At 41.8% G+C, this 13,855-nt stretch overlaps 1 protein-coding gene and 1 non-coding gene across 4 annotated transcripts in view; both read left to right on the top strand.

Moving 5' to 3' along the window:
- CCNYL1 (cyclin Y like 1) overlaps positions 1 to 8,856 on the top strand; it is a 33,703-nt gene extending 24,847 nt beyond the window's left edge. For all 3 annotated transcript variants that reach the window (XM_065880664.1, XM_065880666.1, XM_065880665.1), the window contains 3 exons: positions 3,591 to 3,757; positions 7,037 to 7,199; positions 8,740 to 8,856. In XM_065880664.1, coding sequence (XP_065736736.1) covers positions 3,591 to 3,757; positions 7,037 to 7,199; positions 8,740 to 8,856 — 447 coding nt within the window. The remainder of the gene's footprint in view (positions 1 to 3,590; positions 3,758 to 7,036; positions 7,200 to 8,739) is intronic.
- A 1,108-nt stretch (positions 8,857 to 9,964) lies between these two features.
- Positions 9,965 to 10,071, top strand: LOC136126211 (U6 spliceosomal RNA). Its single transcript, XR_010656099.1, has one exon. It is a non-coding gene; the product is annotated as a U6 spliceosomal RNA (small nuclear RNA).
- The last annotated feature ends 3,784 nt before the right edge of the window (positions 10,072 to 13,855 follow it).

A 13,855-nucleotide genomic window follows, 5' to 3' on the forward strand; every position in this document is an offset into this window, starting at 1 on the left:
TTATCATTTGAATAATAAATCATTTTCAAGTGAGAGGTAGTTGGGATTGTTTTACTCCTCCCTATAGCAAACCTGTAGGGGGGAAAGTCAGCTGCATGGCCTGCAGGGAAGGAATACTTAGGCCATTCACTGCCTGCTCCTATCAAGGCAGAATTTAGGAGAGGAGGCTTGTCCTTTTGAAAAGAGACCCCTCGGTGGGTACTGGATCTGACACAGGCCTTTTCTTGGGGCTGCAGGCCACTTGGAGTGCTTAGCACATGCTTGAGAGAGGCAGGAATGGTGCTTGCATGTGGAGAGCTAGGAAATGCAGGAAGGAGAGCATTTGGGTTGGAAGAGGGGCATTTCTTTGTAGCCAAGTTAAGCTTGATGTACCTGCGAGACAGCAGAATGGCAGTGTCTAGTAATCATTTGAATATATAGGATTGGAGCATGAATCTGAGCTAGAGGGAGGGAATTAAGTGTAGCTGTTCAAATGCAGAGGAAGTATGTAAAATGAAAAGTGGGTGGGTTTCCCTGGTGGCTCAGTGGTTGGGAGTCTGCCTGCCGATGCAGGGGACACGGGTTCATGCCCCGGTCCAGGAAGATCCCACATGCCGCGGAGCGGCTGGGCCCGTGAGCCATGGCCGCTGAGCCTGCGCGTCCGGAGCCTGTGCTCTGCAACAGGAGAGGCCACGGCAGCGAGAGGCCCGCGTACCGCAAAAAAAAAAAAAAAAAAAAAGTGGATAGAAGGTAGATCTGTAGGGACTATCAGCACTTAAGGGACAAATCCCCAGAGGAGCCGCTACAGTGGTAGGAAACCCAGCAGAAAATCATAAGAGACACCAGGAGAGGTTCGAGAATAATGTGGTCCAAAAGCTAAATGCTACCAAGAAGTTGCTCATGTCATAAATACCCACCGAATACGTACTCTGTGTCACTTTTCTACATGTGGGGGGTGGAGGACAGAATAGGTTGGATAAATAAAGTTCTTGCCTTTATGGAGCAACTGTGGAAGACGTAAATGTTTTTTTTTTTTAATTGGAGTACAGTTGATTTACAGTGTTGTGTTAGTTTCAGGTGTATAGCAAACTATGTTTTTTTTTAATGAGTGTTTTGAATTTTTATTTATTTTTATTTATTTATTTTTTGTGGTACGCGGGCCTCTCACTGTTGTGGCCTCTCCCGTTGCGGAGCACAGGCTCCGGACGCGCAGGCTCAGTGGCCATGGCTCACGGGCCCAGCCGCTCTGCGGCATGTGGGATCCTCCCGCACCGGGGCACGAACCCGTGTCCCCTGCATCGGCAGGTGGACTCTCAACCACTGTGCCACCAGGGAAGCCCCAATGAGTATTTTTTAAAAGATGACTATTTCAAGAGAAAGCAAGGTAGAAGAGAAAGCAAGGTAAAGGGATAAAGTGATTAGAGGGGCTTCCTAGAAAGATCAGGAAGAGCCTCTCTGAAGAGGTGATGTTTGAACCCAGCACCTGGCTGAACTGAGGAAGAGCAGGAACGCTGGCATTACGGGCAGAGGGGACGAGGGCAAGGCTCTGAGATAGGAACATGCTGTGTGTTCAAGGAAAAGCAAGGTGGCCATTGTGATCAGAGTGAGGAACGAGGGAAAGAACATAGGTGATGAGGTCACAGAAGGACAATGCCGTACCGCACAGGGCCTCGTAACTTGCAGGCCACGGGAAGAAGGTATTTGTTTGATGGGAAACCTCTGGCAGATCTGGAGCAGCCGCATAAAGTACTCTTAATTTAAGAGGCTCTCCTGGCTGCTTTGGGGAGAACAGACTGTACTCTGTTGGGAGGCAGAGTGCAGGCAGAGAAGCTAGGCAGTGGCAGCGATACAAGTCAGAAGTGACAGACAGAAAAGCGGTCAGGGTACCAGTGAAGGTAGAGATAACGAGAAGTTCTAACAGATTGGAGCAGGATGACTCAAGTGCAGGCTTTTGGTCCCAGCGACTGGGCGTGTGGCAGTGCTCTTTCAGTATGAGGGAAGGCCTGGGGAGTGGAGCTCTGGGATGAAGAGCTCTGGGTTGTTTGTGTGAAGGCACCGGTGAGCGTGGCAAGAGTAGCCTCTGTAGAGTGGTAGCGGCAGGAGGCTGACTGAAGTGGGTTAAGGAGAGGATGGGAGATGAGGACGCCGTCTGGGGGACAGGCTGGGGACATGTAAGCATTCACACTGGAGGAAGCCTCTGACAGAGAGGGAGAAGTTGTTCAAAAAGAGACTAACTGTGCGAACAGTGTTCTGCAGAAGTGAGATGGGATCAACTTCATTCAGAGAAGAGTTAGCTTCAGTGAAAAGAAAGAAATCTCGCTTTCTCCGAGACAGGAGGGCAAGTGGGATAAATGAATATGGGCACGTGTACCAAGTTTGCCAGTATAAAGGTGAGAGGAAGTTGAGAGATTGCCAGTGTCGTTTCAGTGCCTCTGATTAGTCCCATAAAGTAGAGAGTTGAACCTTGCAGGGAGAGTCGTTCTTAGGGTACTAGAGAGTGCTGAGTTCTCTGGGGAATGGGAGCAGAATTTCACTAAGAACATATAATCTCAATACCCGTGTTTGAAAACACAGTAGAGTTTGGGGAGCGTTGGCGAATCTGAGCTGTCAATCTGATAACCCTTCAGAGAGTAAACATACTCTTTAAAACTGGACATTTTTCTTTTTGTCAAAGGGCATATATACTCTTCTGCAGAGGTAACAACAAATCACAGCTTACCTCTATAATCTTTACTCAGCTGTTAACTCCATCCAGTTCTTTGTGGGATAGACATTTGATACGTGTAAAAGAAACCATGAAATCATCTCACAAACCAGCAGGTTTAGAGGAGCCCCAGGGATACAGACACAGGCAGCTCTTCCCACCTTAAAACCAAAAGAATTGACTAAGCTGCAGATTATGGAAGACAGAAATGAATAATGAAATGATAATGGAGATGTGAAAAATAGGGGATATGAAAAGGACTACCCTTTGTATGCATGTGTGTTCCTTAAAAAGGCACTAAAATATGGGAATACTTGACAGTTGTAAAGCCCCTTTGTACTGCCTGTCCTGCTGTGCCACACAGCAGCCACTGGGAGGCTCTCTTGACCACCAGTTTTTATCTTCAAGTTCATGCCACAAAAGGACTGGTTACTCTGAAGAGAAGATAAAGATGTGCTCAGTCTTACCAGAATTTTACACACTCAAGCATTATGTAAAATCGCCATGCAACCACCACCAGTCTGGTAGGTACATTGCACGTGGTAGGCACTCAAGCATTTACTGAACAGTTGAAATCGACCCTGGGCTGTATGTGCTGCCCTTTACAAGTGGGTAGGTAATAATACAATGCGTGTCTTTGGAATGCCCTTTGCCGAGATGTCCTTTCAGTCCTGTGACCAAAATTGGGTTGGAAATTCACACGGGCAGAGTAGAAATATCAGACTAACAGAAATATCTGACTTACAACCGTGACCTGGCCTCTGGCCTTGGCTTGGCTGAGCAAAGTCTTTGTAGAACCTAGGAATAAAAGGCACGTCAAAAAGAGATGAAATCTGTCATTCCTAACAATTCTTATCACAGCACTTAAACTGAACTAAAATCAAAGATCAGTGCTCTACTTTTGCAGGTTTACTTAGAAAGGCTTTTAACTTATGCTGAGATCGACATTTGCCCCACTAACTGGAAAAGAATTGTTTTGGGAGCCATTCTTCTTGCCTCCAAGGTTTGGGACGATCAGGCTGTATGGAATGTGGACTACTGCCAGATCCTCAAGGACATTACAGTTGAGGACATGTGAGTTTGTAAGGTTACGGTGAACTTTGTAACCATTTTCCAATGCCTCATTTGCTCCCATAAAGTTTACATTTTAAGAAATGTTACATTGTGCAGAGAGCTGAAATAGACATAAAATTGCAGACTTCTTTCTATCTAGCTGTAGTATAACAATTTGTATTTCCCCTCATTAATTGGTAGGTCTTGATGTGTTATTGTTGTAATATTCTGCTTGATAAATTGAAATTGTTTTTCTGGTGGTTTTTGCCAAACATTTTACAAGCTCACTACCAGAACAACATGGTACAGCAAGTAACTTCACAGCTTTCTTAAAGCTGTCTACCAGGTCCAGTCCATTTTTAAGGGGCACATGCCTGGACTTTGAAGCAAGTGGCCACTGTTAAGGTCTTAGGGCCTCTAGACTACTGACAGGTTATAATTTCAACCTGAGTCACACATTGTGTATTTGCTTTTGCTGGTCTTTTTCTCCTTTTTATCTGAGGTTCTGTTGTTACAGAAACTATGATGTACAGGCAGCCACATATAAAGGTTTCAGATCCCTGTGTTCCTGTCTCCTCCCCTAAAGTCTGCTGAGTTAGGAAACACCTACCTCTCAGGTAGGCCGGGAAGCATCACTGGGGCCTCACCCAGGGCACTCAGCAAACACAGCAGCAGCACTTTGTGGGGCCTTGAGTTAACTAGGCAGGTTCTCCTCACAGATGGCACGCTCACATTGGCATGAAACACCAGGCTTCCAATCTGGCTCTGGTGAAGGGCCCCAAGGGTGGGAAGCAGGATGAGCCAGAGAGGTAATTCCAGCAGACTCTCGAAGTGCCCGCTTGACAGTGCAAATGTCTTTGTGGGTGACATGCAGGAAAATGTGAAAGGACACCTGTTGATTATATTGGACAGCAGAGGCCGATCAAGGTGGCAGGCAGGAGCAAGAGTTTGTTTTTGTTACCTTTGCCTCTTACTCTAGATAATTCACAATTACCACAGTGCATATTTACAGCTGAAGCGAGGAAAGTTGTGACTAAGAGATGGGACCAGTGACTGTCAGTAGCTGTCAAAGTGGCTTTTGGTGAAAATGTCCACTTCGGTGATAATGTAAACCGGGTGGTCATGGTGATATTGCTGGTAGCAATCTTAGCAAACAGTGTAACAGCAGATAATGAATTTGAAATGAATAGAAGTACTTTGGGAAGTTGCAGAAACTAAAGTGACGTTGACCAACACTATCATCAGTCTTTAAACTGGTCCCTTGAAGGAAGGAAAATTTGTAATCGCGAACACCATCCCTGCCATGATGGCAGCTGAAATTTTCTCAGAATCTGCAACTGAGCTGACTGGGGCTCTGGTTCCAGGTACAACATCAGAGAACATGCAGGGAAATGTGTGGGGTGTTCATAGATGTGAGCCCAGGAGCATTGGCGGCAGTGTCCAGCTATGAAGAAACTAATTCTAAACAACGCTTTTCCGTGTAGAACAGAGAATCACCAGGAGTTATGTTTATAATAGGCTGCTTTTGTTTATGATCTTTGGAAGTCAGAAAGCATTACAGCAAAGTGTTTAATACACATTTGTTTCATCCCTCTGCTGTTGACCACTATTTGTAATGGTCTCATTTTGAGTCTGAATTGAAAAATTGCTGCCTATCTGCTTTTCCTTAAAACTTTCTAACATCTATGTGTCTTGTTAAATATATATTTCCCTTGAAAAGAGTAAGTTAAACTGAGCAGCTGCTGTTCAGAAAATTTGCTGCGCCTGTGGAGTATGCTCTTCAGCCATCTAGCCATTTAAACAACAAGAAACACAGAAGATGCATTTCTATAGGCATAATGCTTTTCTTCAGTGATTAAAGCTCTATTAATAGACATGTTAATCCTATGAAGTACTGTATTTCCACACAGTTAAAATGTATTAGTGGAGAAAATATAAAAGGGATAGTGAAGTGCATTTATTCCTGTAGTAAATTAAGTCCTGATTAGCTGATTATCAAAACATTATCTGATTTACATTTCTATAGACTTCTGGCCGTATGAACAGGAAATTAATTTTGGAAGTAGGTTCAGTTAGGTTTAAAGTTCAACAAATGAGAAACCTCATTTCTGCTCATACTCTGCTCTCCATACAGGAGGACATGGAGCATTTGTTGATTTATCCAATGGATAAAATATTAACACTTTAAAACCAAGAAACCAAATGTATTGTAAAATAAGCCACTCGCATGTTTGTTTGGGTATTTATCATTTTTATTTATATAATCATTTTTATTTATATAATCAGCTCTCTAAAGTGATTGCTGTGAAAAGTGGTAAGATGTACTCTAATTTTATAGTTGTTAAACATTTGGCAAGCAAATGGCTGGATATGGTCATATAGCAGAAGCCTGCTCCCAACACTCTGCTTTCCCACTTCATTGAATTCGCCCCCTGTGGGCGTGTGCAGTCTGTCCTGGCACCTGGGGGGGGGGCGGTAGGTCTGAACATCCTGGGCTGCTCTCCTAACACCGGGGGAAAACAACTGCTCTATCAGAGGTCATATCGTAAAGTGGGTTTAGTCTAGCTGAGACATAATCTTACTGCCTTCCTAAGCTTAAAAAGTGCATCCTGTCCTGTCATGGTGACAACAACTCACCCTAGTAAGGTTAAGGTGAACGGAAACTTGCATTATGTCCTTTGACACAGCCCCATGCATTGTGGCGGGGGTGGGGGGGGATTCCCTTTCCCATCGAATGTAGCTTATTTATTTATTTACTTGAGATGAATCCTTGTTGCCTCAAGAGTTTTCTCCCCTCAGAGATAATAGCAGTGGCTCCCGATGGATCCATTTGTTGCCGTGGTGATGTGCCCACTCCTTTTGTTGGCTCGCCTCTACTTCAATAAGCCCCTTCCTGTCATCAGCCCGGTGAAAATGTCTGCAAGTTCTTCAGAGCTAATAAACAGCATACATCATTCCTTTCATCTGATCACTATAGCGGGGCCTTGTGAGTGAGTGTGGAGCATGAATCGTACAGCTGCACTAATGGAACTCTGAAGAATGAGCCCCTGAGTCAGCAGCATGAGTGCATAAGAGGGCCATAACCTCTTCCCCCTTGTCCCAAACTCAAAGTGCTGGGACACAGAAAGGACCACAAATAGCTGTACCTTGTTTGAACATTAGGGTATTAATCCAGCTGGGTAGCCATTATTTGTTTCAAAACAGTATTTAGAGCCATCCTAGTAGCTCAGAATGGTATTTTTGAAGATAGCCCAGTTGACTAAAATTGTCCTGTGTTGGTTTTGTCTTCTCCTCCCCCAGGAATGAGATGGAAAGGCACTTCCTGGAGCTACTTCAGTTTAATATTAATGTTCCCGCCAGTGTGTATGCCAAATACTACTTTGACCTTCGCTCCTTAGCAGATGACAACAACCTGAATTTTCTATTCACTCCTCTTAGCAAAGAAAGAGCACAGAACTTAGAGGTAAGGCTGTGAAATCACTACCTGGGGTTTTCTGTCAGCCACCGAAGCCACATCTGTAGCTAAATTATATTAAGCAGTGATTAGGAAAATGGAAAGCTGTTAACAGTTTGAAGAGCTTATTAACCCGTTGGCATCATATTTCCTGTGTCTTTTATGGTTTATACAGGGATCTCGCATTATAAAAAAAAAAATTCTCTTCTGTAACCATAATTCAGAATACTTTAAATCATATTTAATCTGTTCTTAATGGTTTTCCATTTGAACCTCTACACTTAACATAACCATACATGAATAATTTCTTAAAATTGTATCCCTAATCATATGTACCTACATAATCTACTTACCACTCTTAACTGTCTTTTTTTTAATATATAATTGATGTTTTGGACTATTTCTACTGTCATGATTTTTTAAATAAATAAATTTATTTGTTTATGGCTGCATTGGGTCTTCGCTGCTGCACGCGGGCTTTCTCTAGCTGCGGCGAGCGGGGTCTACTCTTCATTGCGGTGCACGGGCTTCTCATTGCAATGGCTGCCCTTGTTGCAGAGCACGGGCTCTAGAGCCCAGGCTCAGTAGTTGTGGCGCACGGGCTTAGTTGCTCCTCGGCATGTGGGATCTTCCCGGACCAGGGCACAAACCCGTGTCCCCCGCATTGGCAGGCGGATTCTTAACCACTGCGCTACCAGGGAAGTCCCTCTTAACTGTTTTTTACTCAGCTTGCAGTTCGTGTGTGTGTGTGTGTGTGTGTGTGTGTGTGTGTGTGTGTGTGTATCACAGTTCAGTCCCATGAGTTTATTAGACAAAGCATCGGTGGCTAACCTGAGAGACCTATACTTGGAAGGTATAATGTGGGTTCAGATACTGGATGTAGAAAGTACATGAGTTTTTAATGCAAATGGTAACGTACATGGAACAAAGTAATATTTATGGCTTATGATCTTTGGTGGGTATACAGCAAAATTCACAACTGAAATGAACACATTTAAAATTGATACTTTCTGTGGTACCTTGGTGGTACTTTAGAATAAGATGTTTTTCTACCATAATTTATGTGCAAGTGAAATAGCACCTTTCAGCGCTTCAGCCATTAGACCTCTCCTACCTTCAGCACATACCTACCTCATTAAAATTTTCTTAGAGTATGTAATAACTAATGAAAATTGAATAGAAGTTGAATAGCTGAGTAAACACTGATTTTGCCCAAGTGTATGTCCATTACGTTTAAGGATCAAGTGTGTAGCTAACAGATGATATTGCTATTAGGAGCCCATCATTAGGAACCCAATTTTTAAGTAACTCCAAGTTATTAGGGCAGGTTATCCCTTGCCCCAGCAATCTAATCATAGCCTTTAAAGGTTACTACCTTAGGGAATTGTCAGTTAGTGTAGATATCAGCTATCCAAAGTAGCAGTAACTGTGAACTATCTAAACGAATGTAGATGTGTGCCTTATCAATGATGCTTTTTTGTTTTTTTAAGGTCCGAACATTTTTTTTCCCCCTAATTGTACCTATGTTCTACCTGATTGACTTTCCTAGGCCATTTCCAGATTGTGTGAAGACAAATACAAAGACTTGTGTAGAGCTGCTATGAGAAGGTCTTTCAGCGCTGATAATTTCATTGGTATTCAGCGCTCCAATGCCATCCTCTCTTAAGGGAGAAGCGAGGGGTTGTAACATCATAAACCCCTCGTAACAAGGACTGGAGAAATATCACCTCTCCTGCTCAGAAACCAGCAAAGTTAGTATTTTCACCTTAAAGAAAGACATTGAATTCAAGAGACTCATGGACAAGCGAAGATTATGCTGTAGGAAAGAACGGGACCTCGTCAACGTAACACACTCTTCTGTCCTTTTTAATGTAAACAGAGTTACAAAAACCACTCCAAAGCTAAAAGCTCCCAGTCCACGCACAAATATCTGCTTACTATGTAGGCCGATAGCTGTGAACTATGTGAGGTTTTTTAATTAATAGTTTAAATTTTTAGACTTTAAAGACACTAACTATATAATTTTTCCTGTTTTTCTTGCCTCACTGTCCCATACTGCTGCATATTCCTTTAGAATCAGTGCAGTATTACCATTAAAAAATGCGACTCCTAACAACTCATAAAGCCAAACTTAGGAACAGACTGTTGTAGCATCGTTAGGTTTTGAAGGGTTCTTCCTCCCTACTACATCACTGAAGCTGCTAGTCATTATTGGCAATCAGTTTAAACCAAAAAGCTGCTGAATAACACTTGTCATCCACATTCTTTGCAGGCAGTACTTTTATTAGCATATTAGCATGTGTGGGATCATAAACAGAGAAAGTAGGTTATTTACTTCTATTGGGTCCGTGCTGCATTTCTTGTTAACTATGATGGTGCTTCTGATTTTGTGATGATTTTTCTCTTTGTTACATACTTGTATTAAAGGATATTTTCATAATTCCAGCCAACATGGTGGTCCAGTAATTAACAAGCCGGCAGTGAACTAGAAGGTGTCCCAGAAGTCCCAGTGCAATTGCAAGGCTGAATATAGTGTGCTTGGATACTCCAGAACACTGTTGCAGAAGTATAAATGCTACAGACTGGCAAAACGTCACTTGCAAGTTCAATCGAATTTCTTCTAAACTCATTTAGGTTTGTAAATTTTAAACAAGCATTAAGCTTTTAATATTAATATTTTGTTTCAGCCCCTCTTGAGGATAGCAAACAATGGGCTGAAATAAAAAATTAAGAGCTTAAGGTCAGAATGGCCATCATCAAAAAAATCCAGAAACGTGCTTGCTTCGGCAGCACATATACTAAAATTGGAAAGATACAGAGAAGCTTAGCACGGCCCATGTGCAAGGATGACACGCAAATTCGTGAAGCATTCCATATTAAAAAAATTAAAATCTACAAACTATAAATGGAGAGGGTGTGGAGAAAAGGGAACCCTCTTGCACTGTTGGTGGGAATGTAAATTGATACAGCCACTATGGAGAACAGTTATGGAGGTTCCTTAAAAAACTAAGAACTACCCTACGACCCAGCAGTCCCACTACTGGGCATATACCCTGAGAAAACCATAATTCGAAAAGAGTCATGTACCGCAATGTTCACTGCAGCTCTATTTACAATAGCCAGGACACGGAAGCAACCTAAGTGTCCATTGACAGATGAATGGATAAAGAAGATGTGGCACATATATACAATGGAATATTACTCAGCCATGAAAAAGAAACGAAATTGAGTTAGTTGTAGTGAGGTCATACAGAGTGAAGTAAGTCAGAGAAAAACAAATACGGTATGCTAACACATACATATGGAATCTAAAAAAGAAAAAAAGGTTGTGAAAAACCTAGGGGCAGGACAGGAATAAAGACACAGACATAGAGAATGGACTTGAGAACACGGGGAGGGGGAAGGGTAAGCTGGGACGGAGTGAGAGAGTGGCATGGACACATATACACTACCAAATGTAAAACAGATAGCTAGTGGGAAGCAGCCGCATAGCACAGGGAGATCAGCTGGGCGCTTTGTGACCACCTAGAGGGGTGGAATAGGGAGGGTGGGAGGGAGATGCAAGAGGGAGGAAATATGGGGATATATGTATACGTACAGCTGATTCACTTTGTTACAAAGCACAAACTAACACACCACTGTAAAGCAATATTATACTCCAATAAAGATGTTAAAAAAAATGAGTTTAGAAGAAATTCAATTAAACTTTCAAATGATGTTTTGTAAGTTTGTGGCATTTATACTTCTACAAGTTTCAAAGCTTAAAATTGCACTAAGACTTAAGGGGATACCTTGTATCTTCATAGACCTGCCCTCCTCTTTCTAAAGTAGTCCTTTGCAAGGCTGGGCTGCTTACCTGCTTGATCACCTAAGTTTCTTTTTTCTAGATTTGGTAAAGGAATTATGAACAACAGTGTTAATTCACATGTAATAAATTGAAAGGAACTGGACCCTAATAGTAGTGATAGAGTAAGTGATACGGGACAGCTTTTCTATCCTATGTGTTAACCTGGCTGTAGGTGTCTCACTTCAAGTTCTGCTACTTAAGAGGAAACATGTAAACCTTAGGAACCCTTACCTCAGGCTTTAAAAGGCAGGGAGGTCCAGTAATCAGTCTTTTAGGAGATTGGTAACGATGTCACCTAAACTTGAAATATTAAAAAAAAAAAAAGTTAGTGTTCTCAACTATGTGAAATCTTTCTCCTCCTACCTTCTCAAATGTAATCCTAGGAATTTTGCCTGTAAACAAAGCATTTCTGGGCCAGAAATACTTTCTCTCTTTATAGCAAGGCTTCACATTATATTGAGTGCTGCAGGTTCCATCATTTTTAAAGGACAGAGACATAAATGATAAATTACGGTATATAAAATGTTACAATCTACCACCTCAAAAAATATTGTTTATGGAGTTTGGAGCTTCAAGTACTGATTGCAGTTTTATTTTGAAAAGAATGCTACAACTTATGTGGTTTTTCTTCCTCATGTTTATATTAAAAGAAAAGCTAATAAACTCTATTTTAATTAAAATATATGGCTACTGTGTTTGTAACACTTCTCACTATTCACATAACAACTCTGTCTAACTCAAGTGTTTTCAATCAGCTCTGACAGTCGGGCCTTAAAGCATTTTCAAACTAACCATAAGTTGTTTTGACCCCTGCCTTTAGTTAAGATGTAGTCACTTATTTCTTCAGCTTACGCTCTTTTCAACCTGAAGATAATCTAGTACACTTAAAATCACTGGCTACAGTGCTCGGTGGCATAATGCATTAGATGGCATTTTTTAATTGTTATGGTGCCAAGATGGAAATGCACACTGAAAGATAAAAGTAGGTAAATACACAGAGAAAGGAATTACAGGGCTACTGTAGAATCAGAACTTCAGTTGTTTGAGGGCTTCAAGCAACTGAACAGGAAAGAAAATGGAAGAACAGGAAGCAGTAGAATTGCGGTTGCTGTTAAGAGGGTGACTTTTTTTTTTTTTTTTGTTTGCGGTACGCGGGCCTCTCACTGTTGTGGCCTCTCCCGTTGCGGAGCACAGGCTGCGGATGCGCAGGCTGCAGATGCGCAGGCCCAGCGGCCATGGCTCATGGGCCCAGCCGCTCCGTGGCATGTAGGGATCCTCCCGGACTGGGGCACGAACCCGTGTCCCCTGCATCGGCAGGCGGACTCTCAACCACTGTGCCACCAGGGAAGCCCCTAAGAGGGTGACTTTTAAACAAGCCACGTAATTTGACTTTAACATGCTATTTCACTTACATTCAGTTGGAAACATACCAGATCTCTAAAGTTTCTTTTAGACCCTAGCCACTGCACTTGAGCAATGTTCCATCAGTCCTGATAGTATTGCCATGTTTTCATCCACCTTAATTACCTTCCTAAGGTCAGATCTTTAACTTTGTTCTTGTTAAGTTGCTGACTAGGAGAAATCTTATTTAGTACAGAAGGGAAAAAAAATCTATCACAAGTCACTGTTTATATCAATAGTTTGCACCGTGTAATAATATGCCAGTTACTAAGCAGAAATGCTGACGTATCTCGAGTGGTCGAAGGTTTAAAACAAAAAAAATTGGGGGTAGGAACATTGGACATGACTGTAGCTTCAAGAACAAGTTGGTAGAATAAGGAGAATCACTAAAAATTGCTTTTTCCCTTCCAGCTTTAATTCTAGAGGCAATACAGTCATTTTAATAAATGGGAAATTGAGGCAAATTAAGGTAAAAATTTAAACATCACTGAAAGTAGGTTCTCTGACAAATATGGGGCATGGAAACTAGTTACTAATAGGGTGGCAACTATGGCATTTTTTCCCAGGATTTTATACCTAGGAAGGGTTTGTTCCCTAAAGTAGTAAGACTATAAAAGAATATCTGACTACCTGAACTCAAGTTTTATTTTTTCCCTTTTTAAAAAAATTTTTTTTTCTCTAGTGGAATACTGACACCTGTGCAATTTTAACTCTGGTATATCGTGAACTGAACTTTATTCTTTACAAGGAAAAGACAAGAGGTTTGAAATGTATGTTTGAACCAAATTAAATTGCCGTTTTTGTATGTTAAATTCATATGGTTGACCCCAAGACAACTTCTTAGGGCCCAGTGTTTCTGGTTAAGAGAAATTTTTTCCACCCTGTGTCAGATCCCATCATGACCCTATTCTTTGACATTTACTCCTAATGTACCCTGTATGCCCATTATGGAAATTCAACAGCACTAAATCCTAGTTTTACAACGGGTCAAGTTTCATTTCTTAGTTTTCCCATTCTATAAAATATACCATTCCTTGATTTTTGAAAAATGCTGAAGCCAGTATTTACTGGAAAACAATTCACTCTGTATTCAGGTTATGCAATGTTTTCAAAAATGTTTACCTATAGCGTGTAGGTTAGCTAAAATGTTTCATCACCCAAGCCTTCTCTCTAACCACATGTAAAATGACTACGACTGTTCCCTCACCCAGAAGCCGCATTCTTGAGTATAGAGCTATTTGGTAAAGCACTGGACAGCTGGTAGGGGCTCTCCCAGAGGTAAGTGCTAATTTCTCTGCAGAATCTGTAGATTACACCCAGCATCTATCAATCAAGTTAAGGATTAGATCACCTAAAATCTTAACTGTTAGCCACTTACCAACCTGGCCAGCCTGATACCTTGCCAGCAAGAATACAA

This window comes from Phocoena phocoena, chromosome 7 (assembly GCF_963924675.1).
Source record: "Phocoena phocoena chromosome 7, mPhoPho1.1, whole genome shotgun sequence".
NCBI classification, from domain to species: domain Eukaryota; kingdom Metazoa; phylum Chordata; class Mammalia; order Artiodactyla; family Phocoenidae; genus Phocoena; species Phocoena phocoena.